This window comes from Jaculus jaculus, chromosome 1 (assembly GCF_020740685.1).
Source record: "Jaculus jaculus isolate mJacJac1 chromosome 1, mJacJac1.mat.Y.cur, whole genome shotgun sequence".
NCBI lineage: Eukaryota > Metazoa > Chordata > Mammalia > Rodentia > Dipodidae > Jaculus > Jaculus jaculus.
The window spans coordinates 124,767,669-124,790,023 of NC_059102.1; the positions used below are offsets into that span (position 1 = coordinate 124,767,669).

A 22,355-nucleotide genomic window follows, 5' to 3' on the forward strand; every position below is an offset into this window, starting at 1 on the left:
GGGAGTTTCAAAAGGGAAAGTGGAGAGAGGGAGGGCATTAAAATGGGATTGTTTACAATCATGGACGTTGTCAATAAAAAATAAATTAATTTTAAAAAGAAAGAATAGGTTTCCAACACCCGGCTCAACTCCGGACCCTATTTCCTTGTCCTCCTCACCTTTCCCTCGGAGGATAATAAGATAGGAACCACTTCCGGCTTGGGAACCCGGAGGCGCTATGATAAGGTAGGACCACACGACACTTCCGTTTGCATCCTTGCTTTGCCATGGCTTGAGCCCGCCCCTGGGGATGGGGTCCGCTGGGTTGGCACGTCTGCAGGGCCTCTTTGCGGTCTACAAACCGCCAGGGCTCAAGTGGCTGCACCTGCGCGATACTGTGGAGCGGCAGCTGCTTAACGGTGAGTGCTTCGAACCAGACTCAAGATCTGCTGGAGAAGTCCTTAGCTGCTTCGGATTCTTCCTGCAAAATAAGGTCACGTGACTCATTTGCCTGGGTAGAGGGCTTCATTTTTCTGATAATCATCACTTCGTGGTGTTTTCAGGTAGAAAAACTGACACAATCTGGTTGATTTTTTTGCACGATTGGTGTAGTAGTATCAGAACGTTGTTATTTTATTTGTAGAGAGAAAGAGGCAGAAGCCCATCATGTGGCGCTCTCGGGAGACAGAGGTAGGAAGATCGTCGTGAGTTCGAGACCACCTTGAGACTACATAATGAATTCCAGGTCAGTCTGAGCTAGGTCGAGGTCCTTGAAAAATCCAAAGAGAGAAAGAAGAGAGGAAGGAGGAAAGGAGGCAGAGAAAGAAAATGGCCAGAGCCTCTAGCCACTGCACATGAATTCCAGACTCATGCACCACCCTGTGCATCTGGCTTACATGGGTACTGGGGAATCAAACCTAGGTCCTAAGCTGGCCGTTGTATCCCAGCACAGGGGTGGTAGAGGTAGAAGGATTGCTTTGAGTTCTAGTCCACCCTGAGACTACATAGTTCATTCCAGGTCAGCCTGGGCCAGAGTGAGACCCTAACTCAAAAAAAACAAAAACAAAAAAACAAGAAACAGGGCTGGAGAGATGGCTTACTCGATAAGGCGCTTGCCTGCAAAGCCAAAGGACTTAGGCTCAATTCTCCAGGACCCACTTAAGCCAGATGGACGACGTGGCACATGCATCTGGAGTTTGTTGCAGTGGTTAGAAGCCCTGGCATGCCCATTTTCTCTCTCTCACACACACTGTCAAATAATAAATTAATAAAAATAAATTTAAAAAAACGTAGGTCCTTAGGTGTTGCAGACAATGCCTTAACCACTAAGCCGTCTCTCCAGCCCTTGTTTTGTTTATTTATTTGTTTTTCAAGGTAGGGTCTCCTTTAGCGCAATCTGGCCTGGAATTCACTATGTAGTCTTAGGCTGTCCTCAACTCATGACTTCCATCCTTTTACCTCTGCCTCTGCTGGGACTAAAGGTATGAGCCACTACCACCACCTCTTTTGTCTAAAGGGCCAATTTAGCCTTGGACTCAATATGCAGGCCTAGCCTTGAAGGTGGCCTTTAAAAAAAATTTTTTTTTGTTTATTTTAATTTATTTGAGAGTGACAGAGAGAGAAAGAGGCAGATAGAGAGAGAGAGTGAGTGAGAATGGGCGTGCCAGGGCTTCCAGCCACTGCAAATGAACTCCAGTTGTCTGCGCCCCCTTGTGCATCTGGCTAATGTGGGTCTTGGAGCATCAAGCCTCAAACCTGAGTCCTTAGGCTTCACAGGCAAGCGCTTAACCACTAAGCCATCTCTCCAGCCCCCTGTTTTTTTTTTTTTTTTCAAGGTAGGGTCTCACTCTAGCCCAGGTTGAGCTGGAATTCATGAATTCATTATGTAATCTCAGGGTGGCCTTGAACTCTCCGTGATCCTCCTACCTCTGCCTCCCGAGTGCTGGGATTAAAGGCATGCACCACCATGCTCGGCAAAGGTGGCCTTTTAATTCTTTCTTTCTTTCTTTTTTTTTTTTTTGAATTAGCATCTCTCTTGAATTCACTATATAGTCTGAAGGTGGCCTAGTACGCACAAGTGATCCTCCTGCCTACCTCCCAAGAGCTGAAATCACAGGCATGCCTGTCTTTATCTCTCTCTCTCTCATTTTGAGGCAGTGTCTCATGTAGCCCAAGCTTTCCTTAAACTTGCTATGTGCTAAGAATAACCTTGAACTTCTGATCCTTCTGCCTCCACCTCTCAAGTGCCAAGTGCTGGGATTACAGCCAACATGCCTGGTTTATGCCAAGCTTGGGATGGAACCCAAGTCTTTATGCATACTAGGCAATCTAACAACTGAAGTACATCCCTAGCTTGCCAGTATTTCTTTTCTTTTTCTAAAATATTTTTATTTTTTTATTTTTATTTTTTTTTAATTTTTATTAACATTTTCCATGATTATAAAATATATCCCATGGTAATTCCCTCCCTCCCCACCCCCACACTTTCCCGTTTGAAATTCCATTCTCAATCATATTACCTCCCCATTACAAACATTGTAATTACATATATACAATATCAACCTATTAAGTATCCTCCTCCCTTCCTTTCTCCACCCTTTATGTCTCCTTTTCAATTTACTGGCCTCTGCTACTAAGTATTTTCATTCTAAAATATTTTTATTTTTTAAAAAATATTTTTGCCGGGCGTGGTGGCGCACGCCTTTAATCCCAGCACTCCATGAGTTCAAGGCCACCCTGAGACTACAGAGTTAATTCCAGGTCAGCCTGGACCAGAGTGGGACCCTACCTTGAAAAACAAAAAAACAAAAAAAAAAAATTTTTTTTTGTTTATCCAGGTGTGGTGGAGCTTGCCTTTAATCCCAACATTTGGGAGGCATGGGTAGGAGGACTGCTGAGTTCACGGCCATCCTGAGACTACATAGTGAATTCCAGGTTAGCCTGGGCTAGAGTGAGACCCTACCTCAAAAAACTAACACTAACACACACACACACACACACACACACACACACACACACACACACAGTTTATAATTTATTTATTTGAGAGAGAGAGAGACAGAGAAAGGAAGAAGCAGGTATATAGAGAGAATGGATGCGCCAGAGCCTCCAGCTACTGCAAACAAACTCCAGATGTATACATCACCTTGTATATCTGGCTTACATGGGTACTGGAGAATAGAACCTGGGTCCTTCATTTTCACAGGAAAGCACCTTAACTTGTAAGCCATCTCTGCTGCCTAAAATATTTACTTTATTTTATTTCTTTGTTTGAGAGAGAGACATATACACAGATAGAGAGAGAGAATGGATCCTCCAGGGCCTCCAGCTGCTGCAGATGGACTCCAGATGCATGTGTTCCCTTGTGCATCAAGCTTACGTGGGTCCTGGGGAATCAAACCTGGGTCTTTTTGGCTTTGCAGGCAAGCATCTTAACCATGAAGCCATCTCTCCAGCCTCAGGTATTTCTTTTCTTAAAAAAGTTTTAGGACTGCAGAGATGGGGCTTTATGGTTAAGGTGCATTCCTGCGAAGTCTAAGGACCTGGGTTTGACTCCCTAGAACTCATGTAAGAGATGCACATGGTGGCACATGTATCTGGAGTGTGTTTGCAGTGGCTAGAGGCCCTGGTGTATCCGTTCTGTCTCTGTCTCTCTCTAATAAATAAAGAAAGATACTTGTAAAAAGTTTTAGGACTGAAGAGATAGCTTAGCAATTAAGGTGCTTGCCTGTAATACCTAAGGATCAAGGTTTGATTCTCCAGGACCCATGTAAACCAGATGCACATGGTGGCGCATACATTTACACTTTTCATTGCAGTGGTTAGAGGCCCTGGCATGCCTATTACCTTCCTCTCAAATAAAATAAAATAAAATGTTATAAAAATTACTTTTCTTTTTTTCAAGGAAGGGTTTCTCTCTAGCATAGGCGGACCTGGAATTCACTTGGTGGTCTCAGGGTAGCCTTGAGCTCATGGAGATCCTCCTACCTCTGCCTTCCAAGTGCTGGGATTAAAGGCCTGCACCACCATACCCGGCTCTATTTATTTATTTCTATAAATGTGTGTATGTGTAAGGGTGTAGGGTATGTCGGGGTCTCCTGCCACTACAGATGAATGCTAGAAGCATGAATCTATTTTTGTCTTACTTTATGTGGGTCCCGGGGAATTGAATCCAGGCCAGCAGGCTTTGCAAGCAAGTACCTTTAATCACTGGGTCATATTTTCATTCCCACTAAGCCATTATTATTAATTAATTAATTAATTTATTTATTTATTTTGGTTTTTCGAGGTAGGGTCTCACTCTAGCCCAGGCTGACCTGGAATTCACTATGTAGTCTCAGGGCAGCCTCGAACTCACAGTGATTCCTCCTACCTCTGACTCCCTAGTGCTGGGATTAAAGGCGTGTGCCACCATTCCCGGCTTTTTAAAAATATTTTTATTATCTGAGAGACTGTATGAGCACATCGGGTCCTCTTGCTGCTGTAAACAAACTGCAGATACGTTTGCCACTTTGTGTGTTTGGCTTTATATGGCAAGAGACATCAAGTCCTGGCTGGCAGGCTTTGCAAGTAAGTCCCTTTAACTGCAGATCTCCCCAGCCCCTCCTCCCAGTCTTTCTTAAGGACTGCTACTCTGTGCTGTGTGCCATTAACTTCTGTCTTCTGTGGTATCATACTTCTCAGATCCTTCTCTTCAGGTATTGAGATACTGTTGACAATATATTCTTTTTAAAAATATTTTGTTTATTTATTTATTTGAGAGAGAGCAATAGGCAGGGAGAGAGAGAGAATAGGTGCATCAGGGCAAATGAACTCCAGATGTGTGCGCCCCTTGTGTATCTGGCTTACATGGTTCCTGGGGAATTGAATCTGGGTGCTTTGGCTTGTCAGGCAAGCACTTGAACCTCTAAGCCACCTCTACAGCCCAACAATATATTCTTATCTGTATTTAGGTCTCAATGCTGGAAAGCCTCCTGCCCCTGAACAGCGTGTTCGATTCCTGTTGGGCCCTGTGGAAGGCAGTGAAAAGAAGGAGTTGATGCTCACAGCCATGAGTGTGCCCAGCCTTACCACTCACAGGCTCGGTAAGGCATGTTCAAGCAGCATCTTGGGTGTCACTTCACAGGAAGTCCTGCTCCAGGAAGCCAGGAAACTTCTAGAAAGGGGCATATTTTAAAACACTTGAAGCCTTGCAGGCTGTATCACCCTGATGCTTGCTTTCTCAGGTATGCCCATGCTTTTTGAGACAAGGTCTCGCCCTGGCCTGAAACTTGCTAAGGAGGGTAGACTGGTTAGCCACTGAGCCCCAGGTAATTTGCCTATTTCTGCCTTGCATTGGGATTGCAAACACTTGCTACCATGCCTGTTTATTTTTTGTTGTTTTTTGTATGTTTTGAGGCAGGGTCTCACTGTAAGCCTGGCTGACCTGAATTCACTCTGTACTCAGTGACACTCCCACATGCAGGGACTAAAGACTTGGACCATCACACCCAGCCTGTATTTTTATTTAATTTATTTTATTTAATTATTAGTGAGGTTGAACTCACTAATATTGATTGAGATCATAAGTGTATACCTCCATGCCTAGTCCTTGGGCAATATTTTGTTTGTTTGCTTTTCCCCCCCCCCATACCTGTGTGTGTCTGTGGTGCATACACACATGTGTACAGATGGGTGTGCCCCATGCAGGTGCAACTGCAGAGGATAGAGGAGAATATCAGGCATTCTCTTTTTCCTCATCTGCATGTTTCCTGAGACAGAGTCTCTCTCACCGAACCCAGAGCTGCTGGTTTTTGATCAGCCCCATTGACGATTTGCATGGAGAGAGAGAAAACGGGCATGTCACGGCCTCCTGCCACTGTAAATGAACTCTAGACACATGCATCACTTTGTGCATCTGGCTTTACATGGGTACTAAGGAACTGAACCTGGGTTGTTAGGCTTTGCAGACAAGTACCTTTACTGCTTAACCATCTCTCTAGCCCTGATTTTTTACTTTTTTTTTTTTTTTTTTTTTTTGGTTTTACGAGGTAGGGTCTCACTCTAGCCCAGGCTGACCTGGAATTCACTATGTAGTCTCAGGGTGGCCCTCGAACTCACAGTGATCCTCCTACCTCAGCCTCCTGAGTGTTGGGATTAAAGGCGTGTGCCACCACACCTGGATTTTTTTTTTTTCTTTTGAGGTGGAGTTTCACTGTAGCCCAAGCTGACTTGAACTTCTCTCTATAGCCCCAGGCTGTCCTCACACTCATTTCAGTATTCCTAATTCAGCCTCCTGAGTACTTGGATTAAAGGAGTGTATATCTGCCCACACAGGCACATGCACACCACACATATACATCAAAGAAAAGAAAAAACACAGAACAGTAATGACAACTATAACATATTTAGTACCTACTGTGTGCTAGACACTGTGTTACCCCTTTTCTAATTGTGATGTCAGTGAATCTTCAGCACAGTGCTGTGAGATAGGTCCATTTCCAAATGGGCAATCTGAGCTGAGTTGACACAGGGTGATGGGGTAGCCTTGAATCAGTAGGCTCCTAACCACCACCTATGGCTAATTCTGTCTCATTCCTATATCCACTCTTGTTTATTTATTTTGGTTTTGGAGTTTTGAGGTAGGATCTCACTGTTTAGTTTAAGCTGGCCTAGAAAACTTGCTACATGAATTGCTTGTACTCCTAAGTGTAGGAATTACTGGTGTGGTCCTGTGCCCAGTTTATATTAATTCTTTTTTTTTTTTTAATCCAAGTCAAAGATTTTATTGAAAGCAAAAAGTTACAAATAAGGACAATTCATGGTTGAGAAAAAGAAAACCAGAAGGGGTCTGTTGTCTTCAGTAAAATTTTGTATATTAATTCTTTTAGTAGTTTTCTGAGTAATTGTGTCTGGACACACCTGGTAGGTCTTGGACAGAGCCGGGTCCCTTAGGATGCTCAGTCTCTGCTTTCATCCTAGGACAGTGGCCTCCATTAGGGTCTCTGTCAGCAAGAGTGTGGCAGGGAAGCCTGTGATGCTGAACCCCAGTCTGGTCATCTTGAAGCCTCTAACAGGGACGATAGTGACAGGCACACTAAAAGGCCTCTTGGGTTGCCCTTTCTGGGCCCAGGAGTCTGAGGAAATATTTCTGGACCCCCAGCTTCCATGGTGGGGAAGGCCAAGAATTTAGCCTGATCCTTGTTTGGGGTTCCTGAGCTGCTACTGTTCCCTATCCCTGATTTGTTTGTTTGTTTCAGCTTGGCCTCAGACTCTACTACCTCTGTTGGGATTAAAGGTGATTAAGGTTTAATGCTTGGCTCTGAGGTTCTAGACTATAGGAATGAGGTCATTATGCCCAAAGTCATCCTTGAGGCTGGATTAGTTGAAGAAGTGGTCTTTTTCTTTCTTTCCAGTCCGTGGACCAGCATTCACCAGCCTGAAGATTGGCGTAGGACACCGTCTGGATGTCCAGGCTTCTGGAGTGCTAGGTAGGTGATATAGGCACCTTAGAAATGCTGTGTGTTGGGCTTGGGAAGAATTAAGGATGTACAAGGAGCCCAGACCACTTCTTGCCTGAGAGCCCCATCTTATCTTTGCCCTCCTCCTGGGATCCCTGGCCTATACCTCTCATCACCTGGGGAGACTATCAGTGGGAAGAAAGGGATCACAGGATAGTAATCACCTATTTCCATCATTATGTAACTTCTGCAGGTAATATGTGGTTTGAAGCATTTTGTGAACATTCACCACCATATCCTTTAGAGGAGATACTGTGTGATATACCATGAAGAGAGTAAGGCTTTAGGAGTCTAGGTGACCCGACGTGGTCTGCAGTGCCTGTGAGTGCCCTGGTCATGAGGGAACACCACCATCACATTTTGAAGCAGCCAGTGTATGACTCCTTCCTCTGGCCAGCATCTGGATCTTGCCAGAGCGGGACACACAAAGCCCTGAGTCATGAGCCATCTGTGTCCCGCGGTCATGTGGTGGCTTCATTGTCCAACCCCGACAGTCTTGGTCCCTTTATGTTGCTTCCTAGGGCGTGGGCAGGAAGACATGACCTCATGCTGCTTCTCTGTGCCCCTCTCTAACAGTGAATGGATGCTTATTCTCTCGTTTAGCCAGAGGAACAGGCAGATCAGGAAACAGACAGGAAGTCGCCCCAGTGGCCATCGTTTGTTGGATCCTTTGTGTCTGCTTTCTCTGCATTGTTTCCTTCCATCTGTGCGACAGCCACAGGCTTCAGACAGAATTTTCCCCTGCTTTACTGGTGCAGAGTTAAAGGTTATAGTTAGAAAAGCTCCGAGTCAGCAGTTTCTCACTTGTGACTGTATCCATACCCCCTACCAGCTTGCTAGGATGGGAATGGTTCAGATTCAGTACACATGGGTGAGGCCTAGAAATCTTCCTGTCAACATATACCCAGAAGTGCTTCCTTGATCCCTGTGGATTTTTCCTTTCCTATACTGGCTCCAGCAGCATCAGGAGAGGAAGGATTGTGAGGGCTAGTTCTCCAGGGAATGGGAAAGAGACTGCAGGGGTAAGGTGAGGCTGGCTCTCTTTCAGTGCTCGGCGTGGGACATGGATGCAGACTCCTCACTGACATGTACGATGCTCACTTTACCAAGGTACAGGATTCTGGGGACAACCTGCTTATCCTTTGGTCCTTTACTAGGGGGTTCACCAACGGGATTCTAATGCTGGTAATTCCACAAAGAACACACAGGCCAGCACCAGAAGTTTTTTTTATTTTTATTTTTTGTCAGCTCATGCTGGCTACTCTGTGAACGCTGTCCATGAATTAATTTCCTTGGGGAAGCTTCACCAATTCCTTTTTTTGTTATTGTTGTTTTCTGTTTTTCTAGGTAGGGTCTCCTGTAGCCCAGGCTGACCTGAAATTCATTATGTAGTCTCAGGGTGGCCTCGAACTCATGGCAATCCGCCTACCTCTGCCTTCTAGGATTAAAACTATATGCTACCATCTCCATTCTCACTTCCCTTTGTCCTTCCACTGTACATATGGGAAGACTGAGGCTCAGAGAGAGGATGCATGGCCAGGGTCACAGTCCCTAAGGCTTTCTTGAGTTGGAATTTGAGCTTTGATCTCTCCCATACCCGATTCTAGCACTGCCCCTTTGTCTCTCCAAGATTGAAAATGTGGTTATCATTGTTCAGTCCTTGGTGCCAGGAAGCCTGTGCTATGATAGGGAGCCATATCTTCAGTGCTGAAAAGCACAGATTCTGAGTGGGCCCAGGTAGCTCTAATTAAAAACAGAAGTTTGGGCTGGAGAGATGCTTAGCAGCTAAGCGCTTGCCTGTGAAGCCTAAGGACCCCGGTTCGAGGGTCAGTTCTCCAGGACCCACGTTAGTCAGATGCACAAGGGGGTGCACGTGTTTGGAGTTCGTATGCGTCTGGCCCTGGCATGCCCATTCTTTCTCTCTGTCACTCTCAAATAAAAATAAACAACAACAAAAAATAAGTTCAGGCTTGGAGAGATGGCTTAATGGGTAAGGTGCTTGCCTGCAAAGCCAAAGGACCCAGGTTCGATTCCCCAGGACCCACATAAGCCAGATGCACTAATTAAAGCTCTAATTAAAAACAGAAGTTCGGGCTGGAGAGATGGCTTAGCAGTTAAACGCTTGCCTGTGAAGCCTAAGGACCCTGGTTCGAGGGTTGATTCTCCAGGACCCATGTTAGCCAGATGCACAAGGGGGTACACGCATCTGGAGTTTGTTTGCAGTGGCTGGAGGCCCTGGCACTCCATTCTCTCTTTTAAATAAATAAGTTTTAAAACAAAAGCAGGGCTGGAGAGATGGCAGCAGTTAAGCACTTGCCTGTGAAGCCTAAGGACCCCGGTTCGAGGCTCGATTCCCCAGGACCCGCGTTAGCCAAATGCACAAGGGGGTGCACGGCGTCTGGAGTTTGCAGTGGCTGGAGGCCCTGGCGTGCCCATTCTCTCGCTCTCTCTCTGTGTCTCTCTCCCTCCCTCTTTCTCTGTCACTCTCACATAAATAAATAATAAACAAACAAAAAATAAATAAAAAAAAACAAAAGCAAAGCACAAGTTCAAAGACAAGAGAGAGAAAGGGGGAAAAAAAAGAGACAAAACTAGGCATGGTGGTGCATACCTTTAATCCCAGCACTCCTAGAGGAGGATTGCCTTGAGTGAGTTTGAGACTACTCTGAGACTACATAGTGAATTCCAGATCAGCCTAGGCTAGAGAGAAACCTACCTTGAAAAGCAAACAAACAAACAAACAAAAAACACAAGTTCAATACTGGCGCAAAGTGTTAGCACCGTTTCTGATACATAGCACATGCTCTGTCACTATCACTGGTCACTGCTATCACTTGAGGGTAGAAGAGCCAGTTGGCTGCATAGCATTCAAGGAAGGTGAGTTCCTGTGAGCAGTGAGGCAGGAGGCCTTTACATGGACACTGAGACCCTGTCCCTCCTGAAGAGGCTGGAGAGAAGCCATCAGCACCCTTTGCAGGTGGATGGTGAGATAGCCCTGTAAGACCAGCTCTACTATTGAGCCCAGGTCACAGAGTGTAGCTGAGTATAAAAACAGCCCAGGGCTGGAGAGATGGCTCAGTGGTTAAGGTGCTTGTCTGTGAAACCAAAGGACTCATGTTTGACTTTTCAGGTCCCACATAAGCCAGATACACAGGGTAACAGAAGGGCACAAGGTGGCACCCATGTCTGGAGTCCCTGGCTTTCCTATTCTCCCTTCCTCTTCTCTCTCATAAAAAATTAATTATTAATTAATTTAAAAATAAATAAAATGGGCATGGTGGCATACATCTTTAATCCCAGCACTCAGGAGGCAGAGGTAGGAGGATAGCCTGAAGTTCAAGATCACCCTGAATCTACATAGTAAATTCCAAGTCAAGCCTGGGTTAGAGCAAGACCCTACCTCAAAAAACAAAAACAAACAAACAAACAAAACCGGCCCCAGTGCAGGAGAACATCAGGCAGGGCTGTGCTTGGAGTTTTGGAGGTCCCTGGGGAACTCCTCAGCACTTACTGTGTGAGTCTTCCCTGCCCTCTCCTCACAGGATTACATGGTGCGTGGTCTCCTGGGTAAAGCCACAGACAACTTCTGTGAAGATGGGCGGCTGGTGGAGAAGACAACATATGGTGAGAGCCGGAGGTGTGCAGGGGTGGCTGCGGCTCCTCCCTCTGCATTCCTGGCTAGACTCCTGACCCTACCTTGGCTATACTATTGCCTGGTCAGATATATTTTATTTATTTATTTATTCATTTGTAACCAGAGAGAGAATATGGGCACAGCCTCTGCAAACAAACTACAGATGCAGGTACATGCACTGCTCTGTGCATCTGGCTTACTTTTCTTTTTTCTTCGAAGGTAGAAAGGATTCCAGACTGACCTGGAATCCTCTATGTAGTCTCAGGGTGGCCTTGAACTCACAGCGATCTTCCTACCTCTGCCTCCCAAGTGCTAACATTAAAGGGGTGCACCACCACGCCAGGCTTACTTTTTTCCTTTTTTCCGGAGGCAGGGTCTCACTCTAGCCCAAGCTGGCCTGGTACTCATTCTGCTGGTCTTGAGCTCACAGTGATCATCTTACCTCAGCCTCCTGAGTGCTAGGATTAAAAACATGCACCACCATGCTCATGTTGCTAATCTAAGAAATAATTTTTTTGTTGTTTGTTTTTTTGAGGTAAGGTCTCGCTATAGCCCAGGCTGACCTGGAATTCACTATGTAATCTCAGGGTGGCCTTGAACTCATGGTGATCCTCCTGTCTCTGCCTCCCAAGTGATTAAAGGAGGCATGCACCACCACACATGGGTTCAAAAAAATAATTTTTTTGAGGTAAGGTAGGGTCTCACTTTAGCCCAGGCTGACCTGGAATTCACTATATAGTCTCAGGCTGGCCTCAAACTTACAAGCAATTCTCCTACCTCTGCCTTCAAAGTGCTGGGATTAAAGGCATGTGCCATCATGTCTGGCTAAAAAAAAAAAAAAAAAAATCTTATGTTATCCAGGCATGGTGGTGCAGGTCTTTAATCACAGCACTCAGGAGGCATAGGTAGGAGGATCACCCTAAGTTTGAGGCTACCCTGAGACTACATAGTGAGTTCCAGATCAACTTGGGCTAGAATGAGACCCTACCTTGAAAAACAACAACAAAAAAATTTATATATTTTTTTCAACACTAAGGAAAAAAACCCAGGACTTCTTACTTGTCAAGTAAATCCCCAGCTCCTTGTGTGTCAGCTATATAACTGGAAAATAAAGTGGCAATCAAAGAATATTAGGTTAGGAAAAACCTAATGGTCTTCTGCACCAGTGGTGCAGAGTGCCAGAGATGGGAGGAAGAAGCTACTGGATCCAAGAGGCAACAGTGAGCTGTTTGTCAGGGGAGGGGGTGGAGCAGAGGCAGCTACCTTTTAGATAGGGTGATAGCTCAGTGCGGCCAGGTGGGAAGGTGGAGATGGCCTCAGCAGGCAAGCCTTTATCCCCACACTGTTCTCTGAACTCTGGCCCTTGCAACTAGAAGTTGGCATCTGCCCCTCTTGGCCTCAAGATCTTAGCTTCCTGGCAATTTGTGAGGGTCCCCAGGCTGAGGTGCTGCAGTCTCAATTCGTCCTGGGGGCAGAGCCACTCCTACCTGTTGCTGGTGCCTGTTTCTGTACCTGTCTAGGTGGTGCTCTCCTTCCACCCTCGGATCAGAGTTTGAGAGATCTGGTTCAGAATTGGGCAAGTTAGGGGCTGGGAAGACAGCCCAGTGCTAAAGGCACTTAGTTGTAAAGCCTTTGGGTTCAAGTCCAAAGCCACACATGTAAGCCCATTGCAGAAAGCGGCACAAGCATCTACTATTTGTCTACAGTGGCAAGAGGCCCTGGGCATGTGCATGAATACATACATACATACATAGAAAAGAACTGGGTGTGGCTTATGTCTTTAATCCCAGCACTCTGGAGACCAAGGTAGGAGGATCACTGTAAGTTCAAGGCTAGCCTCAGACTAAATAGTGAATTCCAGGTCAGTCTGGGGTAGAGTGAGAACCTATCCCCCAAAACCAGAGAATACTGGGCAAGTCATATTACGTCTTCACCCATAATTTCTAGAAGACAATGTTCTTTACCTGGAGTCTGATGGCTTCTATGAATATGTGATTCAGGGCTAGAAAGATGGCTTAGCAGCTAAGGTGCATGCCTGCAAAGCTTTAGGACCCAAGTTTGATTCTCTAGGTCCCATGTAAGCTAGATGCACATAGTGGTGCATGTGTCTGGAGTTCTGTATCTCTCTCTTCCCCTCTCTTTTTCTTTTCTTTTCTTTTAATTTTTTTGTGTTTTTATTTATTTGTTTGAGAGCAACAGACAGACATGGAGAGAAAGAGGCAGAGAGAGAGAGAATGGGTGCGCCAGGGCCTCTAGCCACTGCAAACGAACTCCAGACACGTGCACCACCTTGTGCATCTGGCTAACGTGTGTCCTGGGGAATTGAGCCTCGAACCGGGGTCCTTAGGCTTCACAGGCAAGTGCTTAATTGCTAAGCCATCTCTCTAGCCCTCCTCTCTCTGTTTCTAATACATACATAAATAAAAATAAATCTTGGCCAGGCATGGTGGCGCACGCCTTTAATCCCAGCAATTGGGAGGCAGAGGTAGGAGGATCACTATGAGTTCAAGGCCACCCAGGGACTACATAGAGAATTCCAGGTCAGCCTGAGCTAAAGTGAGACCCTACCTCGAAAAACCAAAAAAATAAAATAATAAAATAAATCTTAAGGGCTGGAGAGATCGCTTAATGGTTAAGCACTTGCCTGTGAAGCCTAAGGACCCCAGTTCAAGGCTCGATTCCCCAGGACCCACGTTAGCCAGATGCACAAGGAGGCGCATGTGTCTGGAGTTCATTTGCAGTGGCTAAAGGTCCTGGCATGCCTATTCTCTTTCTTTCTCTTTCTGCCTGCCTCTTTCTTTCTCTGTCACTCTCAAATAAATAAATAAGTAAAAATAAACAAATGTGTTAAAATAAATCTTTAAAAAATACATTTTTTCAAAAAAGTTTCTGGGATTAAGGAGATGTCTTAGTTGTTAAGGTGCTTGCCTGCAAAACCTAAGGTTCCAGATTTGAATCCCCAATACCTACCTAAGCCAGATGCCCAAAGTGGTGCATGTGTCTGGAGTTCATTTGCAGTGGCTGGAGAAAGTTTCTGGAAGCTGGGCATGATGGTGCACACCTTTAATCCCAGCACTTGGGAGGCAGAGGTAGGAGGATTGCCATGAGTTTGAGGCCAGCCTGAGACTACATAGTGAATTCCAGGTCAGCCTGGGCTGGAGTGAGACCCTACTCCCGGAAAAGAAAAAGGTTTTTGGAACTGGGTGTGGTGGTGCACGCTTTGAGTCCCAGCACTTGGGAGGTAAAAATAGGATTGTGGTGAGTTCAAGGCCATCCTGAGACTACATAGTGAATTCCGGGTCAGCCTGGGCTAGAGTAAGACCCTGCCTTGAAAAAAACCAAAGTTTCTGGAGGACTATGAACACATACCCTCTCATGTGGTTGTTCTGGCCAATTCCAGGAGAAGGGCTGCTTTGGGGAAAGGAGCTTGTTAGTGTTCTGTGGCCTGTCCTCAGGGAGCCCCTGCACATTGACCCCTACTGTGGCTTTTCCAGACCATGTGAGCAGAGAGAAGCTGGACAGGATCCTGGCTGTGATCCAAGGCTCCCATCAGAAGGCACTGGTGATGTAAGTGGAGCTTTGGGCGGTGGGGGAGGGGAGGAGGTTTTGACAGCAGGAAGTGCCCTTGGTGTTCTGTGGGCCCCAGGCACCCTGGGGTGGAATATAAGGAACCTGTTTACAAAATCCCAAGCCAGGTGAAACTGCCCATTCCTCCCAGGGTGGGCTGGCCTCAGCAAACTGAGGGAACAAGAGATCCCATTGAGCCAGACATGGTGGCACACGCCTTTAATCCTAGCACTTGGGATGCAGAGGCAGGAGGGTCACTGTGAGTTGGAGGCCACCCTGAGACCATGTCAGCCTGGATCCTACCTCGAAAAACCGAGAAAAAAGAAAGATTTCCATTGCACTCCTAGTACACATGTGATGTAATGGATGGGAAACCAACATCGTTGAGGCACAGGGCTGGAATGAGGATAGGCCAGCCCCTGTGGTGTGCACCTGTAAAGGGTGTGTCAGAACAGAAACAGCCGGATGTGTTTAGAAGTGCAAAGGAGGAAGGCAGAAGTAGGAGTAGAAGGAAGCAGGGTAAGGCTGACTGGGGTCAAGCTGACCTGACCTGAAGCAGTAGTGGTCTGAGCTTCTCTTTCTGGGCACTCAGATGAAGTTGGAGGCAGGCTACGAGGATGGTGCTCGGTGCGCACTGAGCAAGGCCTGAATGCAGCAAGGGAACGGGGAGGTAGGGAGCAGACTGGAGGCAAGGTAAACAGGATGACATGAACACAGGGAGACAAGAGGCTGGGAGGACACTCAGGGCTGTGCAAGCATGTGTGTGTCCGTCTGTCCCACTTGGGGAGGGGCCTGAGTTGGGAGTAGCATTAACAACTGTTGGGTTGAGTTGAAGGGACGTGCCTGTACGAAGTCCAGGCTGCGTCACTGGAGTACTAGGCACGGGGAGAGGCTTAGCAGCCCTCAGCTGTGTGACCAGTGAAGCCAAGGGCATGAGCAGAGGTTGCCTTCAGTGACTAGAGGGGAAGTAGAAAAGATAGCTTCAGAGGTGGCTGGAGGAGTCAGGGGCTCCAGGGACTGGAGAGTGAGTGAGGGTAATCACTTTCATGTTGGGCCAGAGTATCACTCACACTCCCTCTTGCTCCCCAGGTACTCCAACCTGGACCTGCAGTCCCAGGAGGCCTATGAGATGGCCGTGGGAGGCATGCTCCGGCCCATGAATAAGTCCCCAATGCTCATCACTGGCATCCGGTGCCTACACTTTGAACCTCCAGAATTCCTCCTAGGTAGGTAGGTTGCCCAGGAGTTGGAGTGACATGATGGGTGCCATGAGGCCTGGGGTTAGAGTCACCATGAAATGAATGCTCTGGCTCAGCCAGAGCCAACACACACACCAGCCCTGGTTTAGCAGCTTCTTCCCGCCCTGCTAGGCTTGGCATAACCCAGAGCAAGAGAACAAAGGCTGCTCCCTGTCTTCTATCTCCTGTTGAGTCACCCTTTATTATTATTATTTTTTTAATTAATTAATTTTTTGGTTTGTCGAGGTAGGGTCTCACTCTGGTCCAGGCTGACCTGGAATTCACTATGTAGTCTCAGGGTGGCCTCGAACTCACAGTGATCCTCCTACCTCTGCCTCCCAATTGCTGGGATTAAAGGCATGCAGCACCACGCCAGGCTATTTTTTTTAATTTTTTTTTGTTTATTTTTATTTATTTATTTGAGAGCAACAGACAGAGAGAAAGAGGCAGAGAGACAGATAAAGAATGGATGCACCAGGGCCTCCAGCCTCTGCAAACGAACTCCAGATGCATACGCCCGCTTGTGCATCTGGCTAATGTGGGTCCTGGGGAATCGAGCCTTGAACTGGGGTTCCTTAGGCTTCACAGGCAAGTGCTTAACCGCTAAGCCATCTCTCCAACCCTATTTTTTTTTTTTTTTTTTTTTGAGGTAGGGTCTCACTCGGGTCCAGGCTGACCTGGAATTAACTCTGTAGTCTCAGGGTGGCCTTGAACTCACTGCGATCCTCCTACCTCTGCCTCCCGAGTGCTGGGATTAAAGGCGTGCGCCACCACGCCCGGCCTATTTTTTTTTTTTAATGTATTTATTTATTTGAGAGAGAAACAGGCAGATAGAGAGAGAATGGGCATACCAGGCCCTCTAGCCACTGTAAATGAACTCCAGACTCATGTGCCATCTTGGGCATCTGGCTTACATGGGTACTGGGAAGTTGAACCTGGGTCATTAGGCTTTGCACTCAAATACCTTAACTGCTAAGCCATCTTGCCTGCTCCCCCTCTTTTTCTTTTTCTTTTTCTTTTTTTTTTTTTTTTTTTTGAGGTACCCCTAGCTGACCTGGCACTTTTCTGTAGTCCCAGCTTGGCCTTGAACTCACAGTGTTCCTCCTACCTCTACCTCTGGATTACTGGGATTAAACGTGTGTGCCACCATACCTGGCCTAAGTCACCCTTTAAAGCCAGACTTTACAAAGTAAATATCATCTAGTAGCTCATTTCCAGAGCTGTTTCATGTTAAGGGACCATTGGGCATCACAGACACCTCCCTAGTCTCACCCAGCTCATCTCCCCTAGCATCTTTTTTCAGAGGCTCCATTCTTGAGTTCTGACCAAGCCTTCAAATGCTAAGCACCATACAAATGTCATCCCTTTGCTCTTTATAACTCCCATGTTTATTTATTTATGAGAGAAAAAGAGGCAGAGAGAGAGAAAATGGGCATGCCAGTGCCTTCAGCCTCTGCAGACAAACTCCAGATGGGTTCACCCCCTTGTACAGATGTGCAATGTTGCACACTTGTATCAGTGTAGATTTGAACATGAGCTCTTAGGCTTTGCAGGCAAGCACCTTAACCACTAATCCATCTCTCCAGCCTAACTCCTTTTTTTTTGGTTAGTTTTTCGAGGTAGGGTCTCTCTCTGGGCCAGGCTGACCTAGAAATAACTGTACTCTCAGGGTGGCCTTTAACTCATGGAGATCCTCCTACCTCTACCTCCCAAGTGCTGGGATTAAAGACATGTGCCACCATGCCCGGCACTCCTCCCATGTTTTTAAATATATTTTAATTTTTTTATTTATTTGAGAGAAAGAGAATAGGTGTCCCAGGGTCTCTTGACACTGCAGAAAAACTCCAGATGTATGTGCCACTTTGTTATCCAGCTTCATAGGCCAATAGACTTTGCAAGCAAGTGCCTTTAACTGCTAAACCATCTCCCCAGCCCACAATGCCCATTTTGTAGATGAACAAATAAAATTTAAGAGCAGGTCTTCTGGAATTCCAGATTCCCATAGCTTAGCTGGGGCCTTAAGAGGCAGATTCTGACCAAGTAAGTAGGGATCAGCCTGGTATCTACATTTGATATGTTCTGGGATTCACAGCTCTGACCCTTGGTCCACATTCTGCACAGCAATGGTAAAGCAGAAGTGTCTCTTAAAGATAGTTATACAGGGCTGGAGATATGGCTTAGATGTTAAGGTGTTTGCCTGCGAAGCCATAGGACCTTGGTTCAGTTCCCCAGGACCCATGTAAGCCAGCTGCACAAGGTGGCACATGCATCTGGAGTTCATTTGCAGTGGCTGGCAGCCCTGGCGCACACATTCTCTGTATCTGTCTGTCTGTCGCTGTCTCTCAAATAAATGAACAAACATATATATGTGTGGATGGATGGATGGATGGATGGATGGATGGATGGATGGATGGATGGATAGATAGATAGATAGATAGATAGATAGATAGATAGATAGATAGATAGATAGATAGGGTGCCCATTCTCTCTGTCTGTCTGCCTCTGTCTCTCTCTTAAATAAATGAAAAAAATATATGTGGATGGATGGATGGATAGATAGAAAGGCAGACAGACAGACAGACAGACACATGGAGGTGTCCAAGGAAGCTGGGTTCAGATCAGCAGGATCCCAGGGGCATGTGTCTGACAGCTTATGTGCACTGTTGTGTTCCTGGCAGAGGTGCAGTGTATGCATGAGACACAGCAGCAGCTGCGGAAGTTGGTACATGAAATTGGCCTGGAGCTGAAGTCCAGTGCTATCTGCAGACAAGTGCGGCGTACCCGCGATGGCTTCTTCACGCTGGACGATGCTCTCCTGAGGACTCAGTGGGACCTACATAGCATCCAGGATGCCATCCAGGATGCTGCCCCACGGGTGGTGGCAGAGCTGAGAAAGAACCTGAGGTCAGGGGTAGACAGCCAGCAGCTTCCTAGTGCTGAGCAACCCCAGCACTCAAAAGGCCCCAGCTCCACTGTGCAAGGAGGGAGCTGTGCAAAGCATTGAAAGGCCAGGCAGCTGGTGCGTGCATAGTCGTTGAGTAAGGAAAAAGGCTCTGTGTTCAAGAGCCAGAGCTGGGTACTACACAAAAATAAGCGTGAGGGCTGGGCATGGTGGCACATGCCTGCAATCTCAGTACTTGGGAGGTGGAGGCAGGAGGATTAAAAAAAAAAAAAAAAAAAAAGCCCAGTATGATAGTGCGTAAGATCCCCAGCACTCAGGAGGTTGAGGTAGGAGGATCTCAGTTCAAGGCCAGACTAGGGCTGCAGAGTGAGTTCTAGGTAGTCAACTTGGGTTAGAATGAGACCCTGTCTCAAATCCAAAATCAGGCTGGAGAGATTGCTCAGTGAATAAGGCACTTGGCCGAGAAGCCTAAGGAACATGATTCAGTTCCCCAATACCCATGTAAAGCCAGATGCAAAAGGTGGTGCACGCATCTGGAATTGGTTTGCAGTGACTAGAGGCCCTGGTGTGTCCATTCTCTCTGCCACTTTTTCTCTCAAATAAATAAAATATTTTTTTAAAAATAAAAACTGTTTATCCTTGAAAAGTTTCCATTTTAGTACACAACCTTTCAAACCCATGTGCACATGCACATGCTCCCCATCTCAATCAGTCTCTCTTTTATTTTGATGTCATCATCTTTTCCTCCTGTTATGATGGTCTTGTGTAGGTAGTGTCAGGCACTGTGAGGTCATGGATATCCAGGCCATTTTGTGTCTGGAGGGAGCACATTGTAAGGAGTCCTGTCCTTCCTTTGGCTCTTACGTTCTTTCCGCCACCTCTTCTGCAATAGACCCTGAGCCTTGTAAGGTGTGATAGAGATATTGCAGTACTGAGCACTGCAGTCATTTCTTCCCAGCACCATGATACCTTCTGAGTCGTCCCAAGGTCACTGCCATCTGAAAAAAGAAGATTCTCTACCAAAAGTGAGAATAGCATTAATGTAAGGGTATGAACATTAAGAGAAGTGCTTACTGGACAGTTTGGTAAGCATAGTATATACATTTAGCCAGACAGCAGCAGATGTTACACCCCTAGGGCTCATGACTACCTGTTTTACATTTTCAGTATCAGGAATGTATTCCCTTCCCATGGAGTGGGCCTCCAGTCCAATTAGAGGGCAGTTGGTTTCCCCCATAACAGATGTGCCAGTATTGCACCCATAGGATATTTTTTATAATTGTGAAAGTTGTTAACAAAAATTGGAAAAAAGAAAAAGATTAATTGGCTGGAGATGAGTTATGCTGGCTTGGGTTCTATTCACCAGCACCTATGTAAAACCTGATGCAAAAAGTGATGCATGTACTGCCGGGCGTGATGGTACATGCCTTTAATCCCAGCACTGGGGAGGCAGAGATAGGAGGATCACCATGATTTCGAGGCCACCCTGAAACATTGCAGGTAAGCCTGAGCTGCAGTGAGACCCTACCTCGGAAAACAAAAAAATTAATGCATGTGTCTGTATTTTGTTTTTAGCAGCACACCCATATACATGTATTACATGTACACACACTTGCAAAGAAATAACTAAAAACTTTGGAAAAAAATGAATACCCATATATATTAAAAAGCTCTGCTGGGCATGGTGATGCACAGCTTTATAATTTCAGTACTTGAGAGGCAGAGGTGGTAGGATTGCCGTGAGTTTGAGGCCACCCTGAGACTTCATAGTGAATTCCAGGTCAGCCTGGGCTACAGTTAGACCCTACCTCAAAAAAAAAAAAAGGAGGCTGAGGAGATGGCATAGTGGTTAAGGTCTTGCCTGTAAAGCCAAAGGACCCAGGTTCAATTCCCCAGGACCCACGTCAGCTAGATCCACAAGGTGGAGCATGAGTCTGAAGTTTGTTTGTAGCAGCTGGAAGCCCTGGCACAATGATACTCTCTTTGCCTCTTTTTCCTCTCTCTAAAATAAGTAATTAAAAAAAAAAAAAAAAAAGGAAGCCAGACACCCTGTTCTCTTGTCCTCTTTTTGAGAGTTTTTTTTTTGGGGGGGTGGTATTGAGGTAGTCTCATTCATTCTAGCCCAGGCTGACCTGGAATTCACTATGTAGTCTCAGGGTGGCCTCAAACTCATGGCGATCCTCCTACCTCTGCCTCCTGAGTGGTAGGATTGAAGGCGTGCCACACCACACCTGGCTTTCTCCAGCCCAATTTTTTTCTTTTCAAATTATTATTATTTTTTTAATTTTTGGTTTATTTTTATTTATTTATTAGAGAGCGACAGACAAAGGCAGAGAGAAAGAGAGAATGGGCGTGCCAGGGCTTCCAGCCACTGCAGGCGAATTCCAGACCCATGCGCCCCCTTGTACCTCTGACTAATGTGGGTCCTGGGGAATCAAGCCTCGAACCAGGGTCTTTGGGCTTTACATGCAAGCGCGTAACCTCTAAGCCATCTTTCCAGCCCTCAAATTATTTTTTATTAACAACTTCCATGATTATAAAAAAGATCCCATGGTAATACCCTCCCTTCCCTCACTTTCCCCTTCACAACTCCGCTCTCCATCATATACCATCCCCATCTCAATCAGTCTCTTATTTTGATGTCATGATCTTTTCCTCCTATTATGATGGTCTTGTGTAGGTAGTGTCAGGCACTCTGAGGTCATGGGATATCCAGGCCATTTTGTGTCGGGAGGGAGCACTAGGTTGCTTTTTGGGTCATTCCAGCGGTCACTGCCATTTCAAAAGAGAAGCTTCTCTAACAAAAAGTGAGAGCAGCATTAATATATGAATATGAGCATTAAGTGTAGTGCTTTCAGGACAGTTTGATGATAATAATATATTCATTTATCCAGACAAGAGCAGGCTTTATACTTCTAAGGCTCATTACATCTCCTGCCATAGGCTTTTGATTAGGTTTTCAGTAACAGGCACATATTCCCTCCCACAGAGTGGGCCTTCAGTCCAATTAGAGAGCAGTTGGTCTCCTCCAGAGCAGACATGCCACTATTGTACTTGTTCAGTTATTTAGCCTGTCTGGCCAAACTTGAGGCTTCTAGTGTCCACTGTTTTTACCACTGATGACTTCTGTCTCCCATAGGGCTGCATACAGTGCAGCTTTTTTCAGCTTTCAGTTGGCTGGTCTACAGGGAGAAGGTTTTCAGCTTAGCAGCAGCTTGATTTCTCAGTGGTCTTGCTGCCCAGGCATGTGAAGTCTTCAGCAATAGAGGCTTACCATCTGTTACTTGTGGGATTAAAGGCGTGTGCCACCACGCATGGCTTGTTTTGTTTGTTTGTTTGTTTGTTTGTTTATTTTTGGGTTTTCGAGGTAGGGTCTCATACTAGTCCAGGCTGACCTGGAATTCACTCTGTAATCTCAGGGTGGCCTTGAACTCATGGGAATCCTCCTACCTCTGCCTCCCAAATGCTGGGATTAAAGGCGTGTGTCACCACGCCTGGCTTATGGCTTGTTTTCTTTTTCTTTTCTTTTCTTTTTT

The 22,355-nt window shown here is 46.2% G+C and overlaps 1 protein-coding gene across 2 annotated transcripts; it reads left to right on the top strand.

The window, feature by feature from the left end:
* Nucleotides 1-238: 238 nt before the first annotated feature.
* On the top strand, nt 239-19,099 carry Trub2 (TruB pseudouridine synthase family member 2). 2 transcript variants are annotated; one of them, XM_045158786.1, is made up of 8 exons: nt 239-398; nt 4,932-5,063; nt 7,374-7,448; nt 8,527-8,588; nt 11,021-11,102; nt 14,607-14,679; nt 15,769-15,905; nt 18,596-19,099. In XM_045158786.1, the coding sequence occupies exons 1-8, from the start codon at nt 290-292 to the stop codon at nt 18,919-18,921; spliced, it is 996 nt and encodes a 331-aa protein (XP_045014721.1). In that variant the 5' UTR covers nt 239-289; the 3' UTR covers nt 18,922-19,099. The 2 variants fall into 2 exon arrangements, with proteins under 2 accessions (XP_045014721.1, XP_045014727.1); XM_045158792.1 differs by lacking the exon at nt 239-398 and adding an exon at nt 663-724.
* The last annotated feature ends 3,256 nt before the right edge of the window (nt 19,100-22,355 follow it).

Coding starts and splice junctions, on each gene's coding strand:
- Trub2 (XM_045158786.1), top strand. CDS start 290: ATGGGGTCCGCTGGGTTGGCACGTCTGCAGGGCCTCTTTGCGGTCTAC. Junction 8,589..11,020: donor ACGATGCTCACTTTACCAAG/GTACAGGATTCT, acceptor CTCTCCTCACAG/GATTACATGGTGCGTGGTCT. Junction 14,680..15,768: donor CATCAGAAGGCACTGGTGAT/GTAAGTGGAGCT, acceptor CTTGCTCCCCAG/GTACTCCAACCTGGACCTGC.